General features: G+C 41.2%; 1 protein-coding gene across 6 annotated transcripts in view; it reads right to left on the reverse strand.

Moving 5' to 3' along the window:
- HERC2 (HECT and RLD domain containing E3 ubiquitin protein ligase 2) overlaps positions 1-17,553 on the reverse strand; it is a 234,998-nt gene extending 217,445 nt beyond the window's left edge. For 3 of the 6 annotated variants that reach the window (XM_019968612.2, XM_019968603.2, XM_019968595.2), the window contains exons 1-3: positions 17,233-17,427; positions 16,333-16,435; positions 4,522-4,636 (exon numbers count right to left, since the gene is read on the reverse strand). In XM_019968612.2, the coding sequence (XP_019824171.2) occupies positions 4,522-4,636; positions 16,333-16,404 (187 nt within the window). In that variant the 5' untranslated portion in view covers positions 16,405-16,435; positions 17,233-17,427. Of the gene's footprint in view, positions 1-4,521; positions 4,637-16,332; positions 16,436-17,232; positions 17,429-17,480 lie in introns of those variants that run through there. The other 3 variants (XM_070801388.1, XM_070801376.1, XR_011570152.1) reach the window with 3 other exon arrangements.
- Between the last annotated feature and the right edge of the window lie 3,787 nt (positions 17,554-21,340).

Consider the following 21,340-nt stretch of genomic DNA (forward strand, 5'->3'; position numbering starts at 1 on the left):
TGGTTTGCCTTGGAAAATAAACCGAGATCATTCTGTCATTTTTGAGACTGAATCGAAATACTGCATTTTGGACTCTTTTGTTGACTATGAGGGCTACTCCCTTTGTTCTAAAGGATTCTTGCCCACAGTAGTAGATATAATAATCATCTGAATTAAATTCACCCATTCCCATTCGTTTTAGCTCACTGATTGCTAAGATATCAATGTTCATTCTTGCCATCTCCTGCTTAAGCACCTCCAAGTTACCCTGATTCACAGATCTAACATTCCAGGTTGCAATGCAATATTGTTCTTTACAGCACCGGACTTTACTTTCACCACCAGATACATCCACAGTTGAAATGAAAGTCATTTCAGCTTTGGCCCAAATGCTTCATTCTTTCTAGAGCTACTACTAATTGCCTTCTGCTCTTGCCCAGTAGCATACTGGACACCTTCCAACCTAGGGGCTCATCTTCCAGTGTCATATCTTTTTGCTTTTTCATACTGTTCATGGGGTTCTTGCGGCAAAAATACTGGAGTGGTTAGCCATTCCCCTGCTTGAGTGGACCACATTTTGTCAGAATTCTTCATTATGACCTGCCTGTCTCATGTGGCCCTGAACCACATGGCTTACAGCTTCACTGAGGCATGCAAGTCCCTTCACCACGAAAAGGTTATGATCCACAAAGGGGGAATATCAGACCACCTTACCTGGATCCTGAGAAACCTGTACATGGGTGAAAAAGAAACAGAATTGGACACGGAACTGGTTTAAAATTGGGAAAGGAGTAAAACAAGGCTATATACTGTCACCCTGTTTATTTAACTTTTATGCAGAGTACATTAAGCAAAATGCTGGGCTGGATGAATCACAGAATGGAATTAAGATTGCTGGGAGAAATATCTACAATCTCAGCTGTCCGAATGATATCACTCTAACAGCAGAAAGTGAAGAGGAACTGAAGAGCCTCTTGATGAAGGTGAAAGAACAGAGTGAAAAAGCTAGCTTGAAACTCAACATTCAAAAAACTAAGATCATAGCATCCAGTCCTGTAACTTCATAGCCAACAGAAGGGGAAAGGGTAGAAGCAGTGACAAATTTTATTTTCCTGGGCTCCAAAATTACTATGGATGGTGACTGCAGCCATGAAATTCAAAGATGTTTGTTCCCTAGAAGGAAAGCAATGTCAAACCTAGACAGCATATTAAAAAGCAGAGATATCACTTAAGCTCTGTAAAGTCAAAGCCATGGTTTTTCCAGTAGTCATGTATGGATGTGAGAGTTGGCCCATTAAGAAGGCTGAGTGCCAAAGAATGGATGCTTTCGAATTGTGGTTCTAGAGAAGGCTCTGGAGAGTCCCTTGGACTGCAAGGAGATCCAACCAGTCAACCCTGCTGCTGCTGCTGCTGCTGCTAAGTCGCTTCAGTCGTGTCCGACTCTGTGCAACCCCAGAGACAGAAGCCCACCAGGCTCCCCTGTCCTTGGGATTCTCCAGGCAAGAACACTGGAGTGAGTTGCCATTTCCTTCTCCAATGAATAAAAGTGAAAAGTGAAAGGGAAGTCACTCAGTCGTGTCCGACTCTTAGCGACCCCATGGACTACAGCCTACCAGGCTCCTCCATCCATGGGATTTTCCAGGCAAGAGTATTGGAGTAGGGTGCCATTGCCTAGGATATCAATCCTGAATACTCATTGGAAGGATTGATGCTTAAGCTTCAAAACTTTGGCCACCTGATGCAAAGAGCCAACTCATTGGAAAAGACCCTGATGCTGGGCAAGACTGAATTCAACAGGAAGAGGGCAGCAGAAGATGAGATGGTTAAGACAGCTTAACTAACTCAATAGACGTGAATCGGAGCAAACTCTGGGAGATAGATGAAGGGCAGGGAAACCTGACATGCTGCAATCCATGGGGTTGCAAAGAGTCATCAGACGGGTCTTACTGACTGAACAACAACAAAATAATGTACACGCTCTTGGGAATTCCCTGAAAGTCCAGTGGTTAAGACTCTGCAGTTTCCCTGCCAGGGGCCTTGGTTTGAAACCTGGTTGGAGAACTGAGGTCCCACAAGCTGCTATATAATGCAGCCACCCCCCCCAAAAAAAAGACCATGGTCTTAAAAATGAAATTAGGTGTATAAATCTATCTATTAAAAAAGTATTTTTTCATAACAAAAAGCATATATCATGTCTTATTAAAAACAATAACTTTTACTGAATGTCAAGAAAAAATATTAATTTGGGACCTACATAAAGAACAATTACACTTTGCTTTCTTTTATTTTTTTAAATTTATTTACTTTTGGCCCTTCTGGGTCCTTGTTGCTGTCCTCAGGCTTTCTCTGGATGCGGAGAGTAGGCACTACTCTCCAGTTTCAGTGTGCAGGCTTCTCATCTCAGCGGCTTCTCTTGTTGTGGAGCCTAGGCTCTAGGGCATGAAGGCTTCAGTAGCTGCAGCTCCCAGGCTCTAGTTCTGGTGCACAGGCTTAGTTGCTCTGTGGCATATGGGATCTTCTCGGACATGGGATCAAACCCGTGTCTCCTGCATTGGCAGAAGGATTCTTTACCACTGATCCATCAGGGAGGCCCTACACTTTGCTTTCTAACCACATATTTTTTAATTTAACCACTATTAGTCATCAAATGCAATGAATAAGAAATAGACTTTGAATTTTTCCATGTAATTAGTTTTTCTCAGAATATCTTTTAGAACTAATATTTCACAAAAAACGTTTTAAAAAGTATGTTTTAATGCATTAATACTGGAAGGACAGGACGAAAAGGCACAAAAACTTCAAAAGTATACAGAATGAACTACTAAAACTAATAAATCATTACAAACTGAAACAAACATGTAACGTGATTACATGATACTATTTACATGAAAGTGTAGAACAGGCAAAACCAATCCACAACAGAAAAAGATCAGTGGTTGCCTATGAGTAGAGAGGGCAGGACGGAGCCAGTAAGGGGCACGTGAGAACCTTCAAAGTAGGAGTACCAATAAGTGGTTGGTTACACCAATTATGTCTGTTGAAACTTATGGAACAGGAAACTCAAAACATATATTTTATTATGGGTAAGTTCTGCCCTAAAGACAAAAAGCTACACTGAAGTCAATCTTGTTAATAATATGCATGAAGTGTCTAAGGAAGTCAGGTAAGACGCACCAGTGGACAGAGGATAGATTAGTATGATCCGGGGGATGAGTGTGCACCTGCTCACTGTACAGACCTGTCCGTTGTTGTGGGTGCATGGAAGTTTTCACAATAAAATATCAGGAAAAAAAATGAGCTCACTCTGCTAGACACTGTAACTGAAAAGATATATTGTTTTTCCAATGTATTTTCAAGTGGACACTATTCTAATTCATTCTACGAAAAGTTACTTTCTTTTTTCTTTTTTTAATGTGGACCATTTTTAAAGCCTTTCTTTAATTTGTTACAATATTGCTTCCCTTTTATGGTTTGGTTTTTGGCTGCAGGCATGTAGCTCTCCAACCAGGGACTGAACCCGCACCCCCTGCATCAGAAGGTGAAGTCCTATCCACCGGACAGCCAGGGAAGTCCCACTACTTTCTAAAATAACTTTATCCATCCTGATGATTTTCAAATAGGAGGACTAATAAACTTCAGCAGTGGGTCTCAAGTAGGGTTGTTCAGATTCTACAGGTTTGGGGTGGGTATAGGCATCCATTTCTTTTTAAAGTCTAAACTGTGATTCTGATTCACAGCCAAAGTCAAGAACAACTGACTTCACTGCGTTTTCATAATCCTATCCCCAACAAGAGTGTTCACTGATACTTCCCTGCACAGACAAATACAATAAAAGTCCACAGGCCAAAGGCTTCCAAAAAGTGTTTTATACACTCCCACAGGATAGTCACAGGGGTTTCCCAGGTAGTGTAGTGGAGAAGACTGCCTGGCAATACATGAAACGCAAAAGACAGGCTTCAATCCCTGGGTCAGGAAGACCCCCTGGAGGAAACAATGGTAACCCATTCCAGTCTTCTCACCTAGAAAATCCCATGGACAGAGGAGAATCCCAGGCTACAGCCCATGGAGTTGCAGAGTCAGACACGACTGAACGCGCGTGCGCGCACGCACGCACACACACACACACACACACACACACACACACGCACACACACGCACAGGGTAGTCATGTTGGAAAATTTCAGAATACTATTTCCACTCAACCTCATAAAAACCACAATTTATAGTTAGCCAAAGCAAGGTATATTTCAAAACTTAGAGGAAAAAACAATAAGTGGAGTTCCCAGAAGCTGCAAATGAGACATCAGAGGAAGGACACCACAGCAGGTGGCTCTGCAATTAAAAGGCCTTCAATTTGAGTAGAACAACAAAATTCAGGAAGCGCCTAATATTAATTATCATTTAGGCATTTCCAAAGTGAAAGCAAAACTTCAGAGTTATACTCAGCCACACTCCTGTCCATACAGCACATTCTAAAATTTCTATAGAATTCAATTTATAAAGGTCTTCAAAAAATGAAAAATATTAGTTAAAGGCCCTTACCTTTTCTAGGAGGAAGCTCTCCATTTTGTGATAGTTCTGTCCCAGTATATACAATTTCTCCATCTTTAACCATTTCATTCCACAGACCACAGAGTCCATCTCTTGTGAATGCAAGCTGGTAATGACAAAAAAAATAAATTCAGAGTGATCATACTCACAATGCAATTTTTAAAGAATAATGTGAAAAAAAAAAATCTCACTTATTATTCAGTCATTCAGCATTTAATGAAAACTGTCCCAAGGTACACAGTTAAGTGAACAAGGTACCATGCACAATATTTTACATACTAAGTTTTACTTAAGATACAAGATAAAAGACACATGTGGGCACATGCTCTGGAAAGATAAGCCAGTCACAAATAATGTGATCACTTATAGGAAGGGGAACATGGGTAGAAGGCAGGAGAGGTGAATGAAAGCAAGATTTTGAGTTTACCTTACATGCAAGTTAACCCGTTTATTAAGAAAACTACACTTCACCCTTGAATAACCTGGAGGTTAATCCAAATATAACTTTGATAGTGAGCCAGGAATACTTAGGTTTGCACCAAAAAAGCTGCTCAAAGCCTGATAGGAACTCCTCCACAGGCCAAACTGAGAGTAATTTTGAACAGCAAAATATATAACAACTATATTAGACTAAAATAGTAAATAAAAACATGAGTCCATACTGATATTCAAAGACAAAATAACATTCTCACAAAAAGTGCTCTTGGCTGTCCACATTTGGGAATCAGAAAAGGTTTCCCAGAGCAAGCAGTCATTGACCAAGGGTCGGGGCACAGTGAACACCCACAGAAAGCATTCATTCTGAAAGCTGCAGGTACAGTAGAAACTCTCTTCTCAGACAGACAATACACTTTACACTAAAACAAACACATCTGTTTGCCCACCTTTCAATGGAAGGCCAGGGCCTTTTCTTGGCTCACAAGTCCACTAGCTTGTTCCTTGCCATCAGTCCCGCATACACCACTCTCATGAAGCACTCACTATTTCCAGACTCACCAAGAACTGAAGGGCACTTTGTGAACAATCTTAGTACACAATTCTTCTACAAGACATCTCCCCCAATCCTTATCAATTCTCTCTTTCCTAACCTGCACAAGTAATTTTTTCAGCATCTCAGTTTTACCCAAGCAATGTGTAGTAGGCAAATCTAAGATGCCCTAAAGATTCTTACCCCCTGGCACACACACACCCTGGGTAATCCTCTCTCTGAGTTTAGGCAGGACCTCCGAACACAGGAGAGGACATCACAACTGGACTAGGTTTTGTTTCTTTCTGTGGCAAAGGTGAAGGAATTTCCCATATACAATTAAGGTCTCACATCAGCTAATATCTAGTCAATCAAAAGGAAAATTATCCTAGGGTCATGTGAGGTAAAAGCCCTTAAGAGAATGGGACCCTCCAGAAGAGACGCTCTCCACAGCCACTGCCATGAGCTGCCTATGGAGAGGGGTGTCTCCTAGGAGGCCACAACTCAGTCCCACAGTCCCACAAACTGAATCCCGCCAACAAGGACACCAATAAAACCCTAGATGAGAATGCAAACTGGTCAGCACCCTGACTGCAGCCTGTGAGTCCTAAAGCAGAAGACCCAGCTAAGCTAAGTCAGACTCCTGATCCACAGAGAAAAGGAGCAGAGAGTACACTGAGTTGTTTTAACTGAACATTTTCTGGTCAGTGACTTGTTACACAGCAATACAAAACCAAATTGACAACCGACTTAGTTCTCATAGAAGCAACAACTTTCTCTCAGCACTCATATTTGTTCACATCACTGAATGAGACAACTGCCATAAACATGCTTAAGACCAAAATACACGACTGCTGGCAAAAGTATCAACTAGCAGAGGGGGAAGTAAATACTTCCTAAAAAGTGAGCCACGAACATTCAGGACCCCTGCTGTTTTAACACATGATGGAAAGGTCTGGCTCACCTGCTGACCTGGATAAGAGGAGGGACCTAAGACCTCTCCCTGGGCTCAGTCCAGGCCCACGTGGCCACACAGGCTGGGAATCAAACAATGACCAGACTAAACAGCCCCACGTGTGCTACACTTGAGCAGTTACCTGCCACCTTTGGGGGCTCCAGGAAATAAATGACCACACATCCGGTCGTAACTCAGTGTCAGAGCAGTGGACCAGGACAGAGGAAGAAACCAAACGCAGAGAAAACAGGATGAGAGCTTAAGTCAAGACAAAAAAGAGTATTTAAGACATTTCAGATCAAATGGGACAGATCAGATGTGAAAAACAAGGTAGAGAACAGACAAAATGACAGAATTCGCTCAGTTTTAACCACTGACACTTGCACCAACTACTGAACATAAACATGGAGATCCTCTCCCCGTGCACACACATACACATACACACAATACACATACACTGCAAACACAAATTCCGATCTTAGCAGAGGGTTCAGGGCTAGAGATCCAAACCTGGAAGGCATCAGCAAATGGGCTGCAGACCTGGAGAAGATGCCCACACCCAAGGAGGGAGGGTCCTCAGCCCTGACGGCCCACTAGGATTACCCCAGGGTGGCTGGGGATGATACAATTATTAAAGAACAGGCCGAGGAAGCCCCATTTACATGAAGACAAGAATCATCACTATCGTCCTTTCTTTCTCTCATCACTTTAGTAGTGTTGGGAAGGATGGGGGTAGGGCAGAAGCTGTGTGGAAGGTAGAAACTGGGTGTCTGGAGGGATACCCACTGTAAAAGCCTCCTAGGAGCCGGGGACATGAACTCAAGTAACCACCACGCAAACTACAATGATTCAGGCATCTGAAAGGATTCAAGGAAGGAGGGAACATTGCTAAGGTAACAAAGCAAGCTTCCCTGGAGGAAGCCTTGAAAGAGTTGGACTGTGAAAGGCAGAGATGAAGTCCCTGGGAGAGCATTCCAAGGCACTGGAGGAAAGCACAGGATCCCAAGGAGAAAGAAACTGGGAAACAATCATGGCACTGGAAAAAGAGCATGCACAAGCAATACAATTCACTTAAATTTGTCAGTTTAAGAGTATTTGTACAACAGTCTACAAATAGCTTGTTTTGGGGCTTCCCTGTTGGCTCCGTGGTAAAGAATCCCTACATGGGAGACATGGGTTTAATTCCTGACCCAGGAAGACCCTACATCATGCGGAGCAACTAAGCCCATGCACCGCAACTACTGAGCTCGTGCTCTAGAGCCCAGAAGCAGCAACTACCGAGTGCATCGACAGCCCGTGCTCCAAAACAGAAGCCACCACCACGAGATGCCCAAACACCCCAACCAGAGAGTAAACCCCACCTGCCACAACTGGAGAGAAGCCCGAGAGCAGTGAAGATCCAGCACAACCAAAAATAAATTTTTAAAAAATCCTGACCTTATTAGTAGCTAATTTACAAAAACATTCCCAATGGCTAACAATACAGTTCTTAAATTTTAACTTTTTTCATACAGAATCCAGATATCTCTAATTAGTATTATTCATTCTGAGGATCCTTTACCAATTTGCTCTTATATTCTTAACTCATACCTCTAAAATGACATAACAGGTAAAGGCATTTTCATCCTGAAAAGAAGCCAACAAGGCAGGGGGTAGTAACAGGGCCAATTTTGAGAGACAGTAACTAAAACTTAGCAGTTCAATTACCTGACCAAGGTCACCAAGATCACCAAGGTCATCAGTTTGGGGGAAGAAGCCAAACTCTCCAGCTGTTTTCTTCTCATCAACATGAACCAACAGGTGCAGTAAGGAGGCCTGGGGGAGCCACTGAAGGGGCCACAATATTTGAAAACCAAACAGAATCGGGCAAGAGGTCTTTTAAGGTATCTATTAACATGATCACTCAGAACTGTGTAATTATGCAATATAATTCAAAATAGAATGTGCCCAATGAAATGGCATTAACTTATAGTTTAGATATTTATTTTTTCTATCTTTAAAATATTTTTGAAATGTGATTTGTTCAAATATTTGCAGATGACTATAAAGATATCTAGCTTTTTTCTTAGCTGTGCAGAAAAATACCTTCTAAACACCTGTTGAACACAGGATAACCTATCAATTCCAAACAAATTTAAGAATGACAAATTCTAGAAAGAAAGAAATTCTGGGAAAGTCACAAGAAAACATAAAGTACATCAGTTTGAAGATATCCAAGCAGCAAGGAAGAACAAACCTAAGACCCAAGAGAGAGCAGCCCAAGGCGCTGAAGACTGCCTCCTGAGGCACATGCCAACTCTGCAAGTAGAGCTGAGACCAAGCAGACCTCACTGGAGCTGCTGAGAAAGGACGGAGCCCTGGTCCTCACAGGGGAGAAGCCTGGTAAACACGCCATACCTTGAACAGAACCTCCAAGGGCCACATACACAGAAGCACAGGTAAAGTGCAAGCAGACTGACAGGAGCCCAGCTCTGAATCATCACAGCTCCATATTGCTCTGCAGTAACCTGGAGTCACTAGTGTTACTAGCTTGACAGATTCTCTCTGGAGAAGAGATCATTATCCAGGGCCTCAAATGACCACAACAATTTTTCACATACAATACCTAGAACTCAAAAATAATAATAAGATAAGACTACTGCTACTGCTGCTGCTGCTGTTGCTAAGTCACTTCAGTCGTGTTTGACCCTGTGCAACCCCATAGACAGCAGCCCACCAGGCTCTGCCGTCCCTGGGATTCTCCAGGCAAGAACACTGGAGTGGGTTGCCATTTCCTTCTCCGATGCATGAAAGTGAAAAGTGAAAGTAAAGTCGCTCAGTCACACCTGACTCTTAGCAACCCCATGGACTGCAGCCTACCAGGCTCCTCCATCCACCGGGTTTACCAGGCAAGAGTACTGGAGTGGGGTGCCACGGCCTTCTCTGAAGATAAGACTACATAACTAAAAAAATGGAAAAAAATAAATAAATAAAAATGGAAGTCAGCATAAACAAATCAAGAGTAGATCAAGAAAACAGAAACAGAGACATACCCTTTCCCTAAAAAGGAAAGCCTAAGTAATGGACTAAAGCAGTGACACTTTCTCTGGAAGGTACCAGCCCAGGGCAGTGAGGGGACATAGCAAGTTACTACACAAGTCAGCAAATTAAGGCCCAGCTAAGAGGCCAAATCTAGCCCACAATCCGATTTTATGATTCTTAGCCCTCAAGCTAAGAGGGGTTTTACATGTCTCAGTGGTTGAAACAATCAAGAGAAGAAAAATATATTTCATGACACATGAAAATTATGACATTCAAATTTCAGTATCCATAAAGTTTCTGGGCCTACCACCACACACTTGTTTCACATACTATCTGTATCTACTTTCACATGACAACGGCAGAGGTGAGCAGTTGTTACAGACAACATATGGCCCATAGAAATATTCACGATTTGGGCCTTTAGAGAAAAGTTTGCTGACTCCTGTTTTACCACACTAGTCCCCACTCCAAGATGTGCTGCAGGCACTTTCACTAGGCAGTGGGGCTCTTAACCAAAGTGCAAGAAGAAACCACAGAACCATCCAAAGAGGGGAAAAAAGGGGGGAGAGGGAGATTAAAATAGCCAGTTCCCTTACCTCTCTTTACCAAGTGGTGCATGTTCACCTCATGGAAAATGAGCTTCTGCTCTCCCCCACTTTCCAGACTTTGTCACCTACAGCTCCATGGCAGGTGGCTGGGAAGCCACAACCTACGCCTTGTTGTGTGACATTACATCTAAGAGCAGGAATAGAAGGGTGGCCCACAGGCATGCTGGGGTATCAATCCAGAGGGAAAGGAAGATGCAGTGGAGGAATCAAAAAAGGCTGCACAAGGTTTGATGCGTCCAAGCAATTAAAAGATCATGTTAACAATCTCAACAGAGAACTAGAAACTACAGAAAAGTCCCTAATGTGGCAGTTAAGCAAACTGCCAAAACACTTCAAACTCAACATTACAAGAGATGCATTTTAAGGTTTTCCTGGTGGTCCAGTGGTTAAGAATCCACCTGCCAATGCATGGGACATGGGTTCAATCAGTTCGATCTCTGCTCAGGAAAGACCCCATGTGCCACGAAGCAACTAAGTCCATGTGCCACAACTACTGAGCCCGTGCTCTGGAGTCCGAGAGCCACAACCACTGAGCCCGCGTGACTAGAGCCTGTGCTCTGCAACAAGTGAAGTCACCAAAATGAGAAGCCCATGCACTGCAACCAAGAGCAGCCCCTGCTTGCTGCAACTAGAGAAGGCATGTGCACAGCAACCAGGAACCAGACTTGTCAAAAAATAAGTAAGTAAATCTTTTAAATAGATGCATTTTACTAAATATAATTAATTACACCTCAATAAAATGCAGTCATACGAAAATGTGGCAATTCTAAAACAAAAAATACAAATCTAAAATTAAAATGTCAATAAATGAGATCAGATTGGGAAGGCCTGTTCTCCCACCTGTGAAGAATTAACTTCTTTAGTAATTACATCTCTGGTAGAAAGCCAGACCGAATATATCAAACAACTGTTTTCCAACACTGGGCAAAAGATCCAGTGTGATCTGTGATTCCCATGAAGGGCAATAATGAAGTAAGAGTCCAAGCTTAATGCCTAGAAGCAGCTTCCAGACTGTAGCACAGGAAAGAGGAACCCAAATAGAACCCAGAAGTCTTGCTGAAAGGAGGAGCAGATTGCCTGTAAGCAGGTCAAAATGACAAGAATATAGGAGAGGAAGTTGGCTGCAGAGAGAATAATCTCTGGAGCTGGACAGAGGGGCCCCCTTGAGACTCTAGCTGGGTATTGATCTGGGTACAGGTTGAGAACACTACCAAGAATAGGCAAAGCAGCACTAAAAAAGAGCAGGCAGAACCCCAATCAATATTCACAGTCTAGGAAAAGCCTGTTTCCACCAACCAGAACAGAAAGACCTCCCAACACACCAAGCATCAGACAGAGTCCTAAGAAGGACACTGCCTTAATGAGGCAGATAAATAGCCCAAGGTTAAAGGCTGTGCTAGATCAGCCCAAACAAACTTTAGGCTCAATCTTTGAAAAGACCAAATTGATTCCAAGTAACTTACAAGCATGTCAGACAAAACTACAGCTCTTCAAGAGAATAAAACAAAATCTAGCACAGAATAACATATTTATTTACAAACTGCTGCTTCAGTCGTGTCTGACTCTGTGCGACCCCACAGACAGCAGCCCAACAGGCTCCTCTGTCCCTGGGATTCTCCAGCCAAGAATACTGGAGTGGGCTGCCATTTCCTTCTCCAATGTATGAAAGTGAAAAGTGAAAGTGAAGTCACTCAGTCATGTCTGACTCTTAGCGACATTCAATAAAAAAATTAACAAGCATGCCAACATATCCTATAACCAGAGCAATAAATCAACAGAAATGATGAAATCAATCAAAATAAACACAGAAACAATAGGGGTGATGGAATTAGCAGACAAGAATGTTAAAAGCTCCACTACAGAGATGTATCATATATTGACAGAGAAAAATATGAACATGATAACAAGTAAAATGGAAGATAGCAATCAGGACTGGAATGGAACCTCTAGAGATGAAAAATAGAGGATCTAAAGTAAAAACTTCAATGCACAGGATTAACTAGACACTGTAGAACAGTTCTAGTCTAATCCACTATGTCTAAGCATACAACTGTTACATGCTATGTTCCATCCTTTATAAAATTCATTTACTCTGGGTCCTATCCGTAACTATAGGTCTGACACCAACCACCAGTCTTTATGTTAATCTACAGTCATTCAGTCATCTAAACATCTTTAGTCTCTATTCACTTCCTCAGGAAGGACTCATGGAAACAATATTTTCTGAGCTCCTACTCATTGATTTTCTTTTCTTGGGTGCCTTAAATATGTTACTCAGCTTTCTTCCAACATAAGGCCTGTTGTCACGTCTGATAATAAACTCATTTTCTTTCCTTTATAATTATTATTAGTCTTTTCCAAGACCCAAAGCTACAAGAAAAAGACTAATTAAATATATAAATCTGACAAAATAATCCAAAATACAGAAAAGATACAAATAACCAAAGTGAAGTCGCTCAGTCGTGTCTGACTCTTTGCGACCCCATGAACTGCAGCCTCCCAAACTCATGAATAAAAAAATGAGGAATGCTACCAATTCTACAGAACGAAAATAAATACAAAAAGTCATTATGAAAATCAAGTAAGTTACCTTTCAATCAAGCAAATACCTTGTATTTACAACATTCTTTTTTTAATTTGGCCAAGCCATATGGCATGTGGGATCTTAGTTCCCCAACCAGGGATCAAACCTGTGACCTCTGCATTGGAAGCACAGTCTTAACTAGAGCACTAGGGAAGTCCCTACAACATTCTTTTATTTCTACATATCATCTGTCAACTGAAAAACGTGAGATTAGAAATTACCAAGATGTTCATGTTTACATTTTTTAATCTACTAGTATTTCCAAGCATAAAGTGACAAGTTTAATTTTAAAAGCTAATTTTTATGCTGAATCATTTTAAATTGATGATTAGAAGAAAAGAGAAGTTTAATCTGAGTTGAATTACTGATATACTTAACAAATTTGATGGGCCTCAAAAGCATTATACCAAATGAACAAACCTAATTTCACAAGGTCACATACCACATGACATTCCCAAAATGACAAAATTATGGAGATGGAGAACAAATTAGTGCTTGCCAGGGGTCAGAGATGGTAGAGGAAGTGTGAATACAGAGGGACAGCAGGAGGGAGATGTTTGTAGTGATGGAACACTTCTGGATCTCAATTTTAATGGTTACATAAATAGACACATACGATAAAATGGCACAGAACTAGGCACACATTACACCAATGTCAGTTTCCTGGTTTTAACACTGTACCTAAGACTACAACACTGAGGGAGTCTGGGAGAAGAGTATACAGTGACCTCTGTACTTCATTTGCAACTTTCTGTGAGTCTATTAATATTTCAAAATAAAAAGTTTTAAAAATTGCCTCACACATATCTAATTTCATGTTTCACCTCAAAGAACCCAAAAATAGAAACTGGAGGAGATTCATTTGAGTACAGTTTATGCAAAAAAGAGCAGGATAATGCCATTCCTGACCCCATGCTCCAAGACACACCTTTAACCTTACATCAAGACTAGCAAATAAGTGTGCACATATCTTTCAAAAATAAAATGTTTTTAAGGGATTATGTACTATTTTTACAGTTCTTTCCCTTAATTGACTTTTTGGTTCACCAAAAAAACTACCAATCACAAAAGACAGGATTTTACTGTAAATATAAAAATGGTAATGGCAGTGATTGATGTAACAAATGTAACAAACACTTCTGAGCTCTCTATTTTGTTGCGTCCTCAAGAGAAATGTGAAGGAAAATATGACAAATAACGGAACTCCACACAACAACCAGGAAAAAGAACTGAAGAAACAAGAAGCATTATATGTGTAAAAACCAGATATGTGCCTGCCATATAATGGGCACTCCATTAGAGGCAACTGGTTGCAAGGCTTGAGGCATCTAAATATCTCTGATGCAGAAAGTCTAGGATTAGTGTCTATATCCTCCATAATATATACATATTAAAACTTTTAAGTCTCCAAAAACTTTTCCTTTCAAAAATCACTAAAAACCTCAAGGGCATTTCAAATAAAAATAGCCATAGAAAATGTATTTGCTAAACCTTATGACTAAGAAACACGTTTCTACCCCACATACTGTTCATTAACCTGGTATCAATCCTGTTCCCAATACAAAAGCCTACCTAAGGAACGGGACACTTCTCACTCCAGGTGGAAGAGACATCCCCAGCTAGATAAGGGTAAAACCTGTCAGCATAAGGCCTGCATCTTATAGGCCTGTCAGCAATAGACAGCATTTGTCTTCAGGAAGGATTCCAAAGAGTAAACTACGTCTAAGTTACTCCTTCAGTTCAGTCGCTCAGTCGTGTCCAACTCTGAACTGCGCAGCACACCAGGCCTCCCTGACCATCACCAACTCCCAGAGTCTACCCAAACCTACGTCCATCAAGTCAGTGATGCCACCCAACCATCTCATCCTCTGTCGTCCCTTTTCCTCCTGCCCTCAATCTTTCCCAGCATCACTCTTTTCAAATTCCTTAGGGTAAAACAAGATTCACTCCTCACACTTAGTAAGCAACACTGGAAAAACTGTATAAAACCAAGGTCAGCAATCACTTTTTTTACACTATTTTCACATTTTTCTCACAACTTCAGTAACCATACCACATTTTGCCTCTGATGCACAATCCAAAACCTAAGTCTTGTCACTTATTCCTAGGAGTTTGAAAGACTTTTGTATAGTACTCAAACGTCTAAGAAGCACCAAACACTTTATATTACACTAAATAAATCAAAAGTTAAATGGTAAGCACTTGAAGGTATAAGTGGTATTTTTTTTAACTCATCATAGGCACTCAACTCAACATTAAACTCATTTTAGATCAACATGCTAAAATTCATATTAAGCAGTTACTTGATTATGATTGCTAACAAAATAGAAACTTCATCAGGTAAAGTTCTTTACTTCAATTAAATTTTATATAAAGATAATTCTTAAAGTCAGTTTGTCTGGATGTCATCAATAAAAAATTATCTATCTCTCACCTCCCCCAGTCCTGCTGGGGAAAAAAAGTTACTACTATGCCAATTCTTAACCCAATTCTTCTTGATTTTCTTATCTAACATTATGCCATTAATAACAATTTCATCATCCACAACACAGTTCTTAACATTTATTTAGCTCTGCCACCAACTAATACTCAATACTTAAAAAAAAATTTAGGGACCTCCTTGGGGGTCCAGTGTCTAAGACTCTGCACTGCCAATGCAGGGGGCCCCAGTTTGATCCCTGGTCAGAGAACTAGATCCCACATGTTGGAACAAAAGAATTAACATGCTGCAACTAAAAGTCCCACATACCACAACTAAGACCTAGGGCAGTCAAATAAATAATCAATATTATAAATAAATAAATATTTTTTAAAAAGAGGGGTAATAATGCTTCACTTCAAGTGTCTAAGATCAACTGCTTACAGAATACATGACTTGCATCATACAGTTCAGAAGACTGTATTTAAACAAAGTTAAGATTACTTGAGAAATACTTTAAATAGTTAACCTCAAGGAAGAGGGAAAGAACACAAACACACTGCAAAATTATTTCAGTGATTTCTGAGGGCAATAGAAAGTTACAAAAGCAGTTTTTCCATTTGCAAACAAAACTAATGGGATAAAAAATAGACTACAGAAACATTACTGTTACTGTTTATTGATCATTTCTCAGCAAGTTTGCAATTACCTTAAAAAATAATATTAGAAAATCTACGGTTAACATTTTGTTTTCACACGCTCTTGATACAAAAATCTAAGTACTCCTCTTAAGAACAGTGACAAATAAAAACAAACAGCTCAACTGAATTCATCTCTCCAGAAACACAAACACAGAATGCCATAAAAATGAGTTGAGTTTCTGCAGGACACAATAAATTACTGTATGTCACTTTTCTCCACATAATTAACTGAACATCTCAAAAAGTATCACTAATCTGTCACCAAGGTATGGCTAAGAATGATACAGACCTTGTGAAAAAAAAAAAAAGAAAAAAATGTTTGCATAACTTTTATCTCGTTTCTTGCATTTATAAATAACTGTAATTAAAATGTAGATACACTCTATGAAAACAATAACAAGTACATTTTGAGTTACAGAAAATAAACCTGCTTCTCTAATATGACAAGATCAGATCTGCATGCCCTTATATAACCTTGGAAAGGGTTAACCAGAAATATAACTCTGTAGGTAGGAAGACAAGAGAAAAAAGGCTGTCAAAACCCCACCTGTATATCTGTTTTCAACCATTTGGAGTCAAGTCGAGCCTGAGCAGCCAAACAAAAAGAATCAGAAGGCATCTTTCCCCTGATTTCCTCCCAGTCGTGAAACCTGCAAGCAAGGAATATTACTCAGCCATAAAAAGAACAAAACAATGCCATTTGCAGCAACATAGATGGACCTAGAGATTCTGATACGGAGTGAAGTCAGAGGAAGACAAATATCATATATTGCTTATATGTGTAATCTTAAAGCTACAAATGAACTTATCTACAGAACCGAAATAGAGTTATAGGTATTGAAAATAAACTTATGGGGGACAGGGGTGATAAATTGGGAGATTGGGATTGAGTAGTACACATAAAATAGACAATTAATAAGGACCTAATGTAAAGCACAGGGAACTCTACTCAACTGTAATGGCCTGTATGTGAAAAGAATCTAAAAATAGACTGCACATGTGTATATGCCTAACTGATTCACTCTGTGTAGACCTGAAACGAACACAAACACCACCGTAAATCAATTACACCCCACTAAAAATTTTTTTAAAACCTGCAATATTGAAGACCTAAACCTCTTCAGAATTTTACAAAGTCCCTCCCGCAAGGTTTAATGCAGCAAAAAGAACAGAAATGGAGAAGGGGAGCACTAGGGAGAGGGGAGTCAGAGGAGGAGGGAGAAAGACAGAGGGAGGGAGGAAAAAGCCTACTTCGAGTCCAGGTAAGAGACTCACAGACAGGGTTCGCCCGCGTCTATACTACATGGGCGAGACCTTGAGAATGGACGGTCACAGAGACCAAATCACAATGTCATTTCCTTCCCTTAAATCCAAAAGGTTAACACACAAACTGCAGGAACCCCACGCCTCCACGACAAATGACACCAGCATGCATTATCCGCTTTACCTCAGAGCAGCAACTGGTGCGTGAAATAAATTAATCAAAATTCACGTCTGCAGAAAAATCCAAAACAATAATCACTTGGAAATGAAAAGACAGCCTGAGACGCGCGCCGAAGGCGGTCAGCGCAGGCCCGGGCCCAGCGGCTGTGCCAACGCCCGCCGTGGCCCGGCTTGGCCCGGCCCCGGCCCGCACCGCCCCAGCGGCCGGCCGCCCTCGCCGCACCCCCGCCACCCGGAGTACGAAGACCGTACGGCACAGGCCCCCAGCCGCTTAGCTCCAGCTCGTGCTAACACAGACCAGCCGCCACTGGCTCCGCCGGTGCTCGCAATCCCGGCGTCTCTTGCGGCCGGAGGGGCGGGTCGACGCGGGGGCTAAGGCCCACGATGCTCAGCCAATTGCATTGAGGCGTCGCCGCGGGCCTAGCCAATGGGAAAGAGGAACCTCCTCGCCCCTCCTCCCGAGTCTCCAGTTTTCTTCTATCCTGCTCGTCTTCTTCCTTAAGCTCACCCCTCTGCGGTCAGAGCCAACCGAAGACGCCGAGAGGCGGGATTTCCGCCGAATGCACGCACACACGCACGCGCTCCTGACCCGGATTTCGCACTGCGCTCTCAGAAAGCCGTCAAGTGTGGTGGGCGTCTAAGACACCGGACTAGTACAGGGACGTGCGGCCTGGACGGGCGCTGGGACTAAAAATGAGATTGGGGTCTGCAAGAGCCTCTTTCTGCCTGTCGCACTGAGTGCTCCTGAAACCCTGGGCAGAATACGTGGAGCAGCTGGTGGCAGGGGAATCGGAAAAGGAAGTGAGAGCTTTTAGGTCCACAACCAGCAGCCGAAAAACTAATTCTTAAGAAGTGCAAAACAAATTTATGTAAAGTATGTTATCAGATCATAATGTACTTAACTACAAATCATTAAAAGATACAGGCCATGTGATAAACCATAATGGAAAAGAATGTGAAAAAGAATGCGTATATATATATATAACTCAGTCCCTTTACTGTACAGCAGGAGACGCAGGAAACGGAATTTCAATTTCTGGTTGGGGAAGATACCCTGGAGGAGGAAATGGCAACCCACTCCAGTATTCTTGCGGGGAAAATCCCATGGACAAGAGAAGCCTGATGGGCTAGAACTACTGAGACTACACCACAAAGCTCAGATACTCACAGACGCAATCCAAAGTTACAGTGCCTTGATGCTGAGATGCTGAATTTAGTTCCCAGGGAAGGAACTCTATAGTGCCATTTGCTACTTGGGGTGCAGTCTACCTCTGTAGCAGCTCACAAGCAAAACAAATGCTGAACGCTATTTTCACTCTGCCTGTTTTTCATAAAAGCAAAAATTCTCTGGGATTTCTTTTGGTTAGCGAAAACGGGTAGTAATATAGGGCTTTTCATAAAAGTAACGTGGAGTAAAATAAACTTATGAAAAGGGGATCCCTCTACCTGAAACAATTGTATACATACAAATTTGACCATTTATATGAAATGGGTTAATTCCATGAAAGTTGTACACTCAAAAAGAAATTGATAACCTGAACAGGACTATACCTATTAAATTGAATTCACAGTTAAAAAATCTTCCAAAAAAGAAACCTCCAGGACCAAATTATTTCATTGGTGGATTCTGGTTCTACTAAATATTTAATAAAGAAGTAACACAAGCTCTTCCAAAAAATTGAAGAGTAATAAACATTTTCATTATATAAGCCTAATGTTATCCTAATAACAAAACCAGAAAAAGGCATTACAAGAAAACTCAAAAGACCAATATGCAAACATATTACTAGATGCAAAAAAAATTTTAGACAACTTTTTGCAAATGGATTCCACCAACATACAGAAAGAATAACACAGCCTAACTAAGTGGAGTAATTCACCATGAGATGATCTCAACAGCAAAAAAAAAAAAAAAAAAAAATGCTTTTGACAAAATCCAACATTTCATTATAAAAACTCAGCAACATAGAAAGAGAACTCCACCTGATAATGAACACTTATGAAAACCTGCATGCAAGCCAAAACAGTCTTGTAAAAGAACAAAGGTGGAGGACTCACACCATCTGATATGAAAACCTACTACAAAACTATATAAACAAAACTTTTAATACTTCCAAAAGGATAAAAATATACATCAATGGATTAGAATACAGAATAAACATTCATAATCTGGTCAGTTGATTTCTGACAAGACTACTCAGTAATGAAAGGACAGCCTTTTCTATAAACGATTCTGGGAAAACTGAATATCCACATGCAAAAGAATGAAGTTGGACCCTTGCCTTATATATTCCATATATAAAAATTAACTCAAAATTAATCAAATCTAAAAGTAAGAACTAGAAATATAAAACTCTTAGAAAAACACATGGGAGAAAACGTCACCTTCATGACATTGAATTTAGCAATGATTTCTTAGACAATGACACCAAAAGCACAAGCAACAACAGCAACAAATAGACAAGTTGAATAAACTTAAAGCTTTGCTTATCCCTAATGTTATTTAGGTTCCTACTTCTCATCCTTTTCCCCCACCTAAACCCTTTGGAACTTATAGACTATCATCCACAACATCTTCAATTGATTTTTTAATATTCTCCTCATGTTACTATTCTAATGAAAAATTTGTTGTCCCCTGTAGAAAAAATCAGTCACTTTTTATTCTTGCACATATGTACATCTTAGGGCATGAAGTTGTTCCTGTCACTTTTAAACTGTTTTTCCTTCTGCTTCACTTAAGAAAACAAAACCCAAACTTCTTTGAAAGTGAAAGTTACTCAGGCATGTCCGACTCTCTGCAACTCCATGGACTTTACAGTCCGTGGAATTCTTCAGGCCAGGGGATCTTCCCAACCCAGGTCTCCTGCATTGCAGGCAGATTCTTTACCAGCTGAGCCACAAGGAAAGCCCAAGAATACTGGAGTGGGTAGCCTATCCCTTCTCCCGGGGATCTTCCTCACTCAGGAATCAAACCAGGGTCTCCAGCATTGCAGGTGGATTCTTTACAAACTGAGCCATAAGGGAAGCCCTTACTATAAGACTATACTATCGTCTGCTTCTGATTGCAATAATCCACACTCCTTTTCATCACCTCTCATGTTCGCTGAAGAACAGGAATCACTCATCCAGTTCCCTAACCTCTCAGGACCACCCTTTCTTCCTGCTCCACCTGAGCCATTAACCACCCTGATCAGTTCCATTCACCAAATCTCCTTGAACATCACAACTGTGGGCCTCTGACTCTTTGATCACCACATCTTGTCTTTCTAGTTCACTTCCTCTAGTAACTATGCCAACAATCTTCAACCCCTTTAGGAGTCCTGAGTCACAGTCTCACTTTTTTTTTTTTTTTTTTGCCAAGTTAAATTTTGCAGCCCAGAATATCACTTGCCCATAATCTCTAACCACTTGCACCCCTCTCCCTCCATTGTACTTCCGTGGGAAACCTCAGCACTGGATGACTCTGCTCCACTCACTTGGAATGTGGCTGAATTCCTGAGGTACACTACCAAGTATCCACTTAATAGTTCTTTCCATTCGCCTGGTGCTCCTGGTACCCAGAATACAATAGGCCTGAGGATGAAAAGCCAGATAGGACTTCCCTGGTGGCATGGGGAATAAGAACCTGCCTGCCAACGCACGGCACATGGGTTCAATACCTGATCTGGGAAGATTCCACATGCCTTGGAGCAACTAAGCCCATGTGCCACAGCTCCTGAGCCCACATGCCACAACTAATGAAGCCCATGCACCTGGAGCCTGTGCTCCACAACAAGAGAAGCCACCGATGAGAAGCTCATGCACCACAATGAAGAACAGCCCTTGCTTGCCACAACTAGAGAAAGCCTGCACACAGCAAGGAAGACCCAGTGCAGCCAAAAATAAAAGAATTAAAAACCAGCCAGCAGGGGTAGCAGAGTGGAGGGATGGTAAGCGACCATAGAAGACGTACATGTACCACTCACCAATCTTGAACCCATTCACCCCAAGACTTACTAAGGGTAGAAAAAATTAACAACCAGATATTACTGCAGTCAGAAGCACTCTAATTGGTGAAACTTCTCGCCATGAAAATTACCATCATAATTTCTGTCTGTAGTTTCTTTCTTTCT

The sequence above is a fragment of the Bos indicus genome, chromosome 2 (genome assembly GCF_029378745.1).
Source record: "Bos indicus isolate NIAB-ARS_2022 breed Sahiwal x Tharparkar chromosome 2, NIAB-ARS_B.indTharparkar_mat_pri_1.0, whole genome shotgun sequence".
Lineage (NCBI taxonomy): Eukaryota > Metazoa > Chordata > Mammalia > Artiodactyla > Bovidae > Bos > Bos indicus.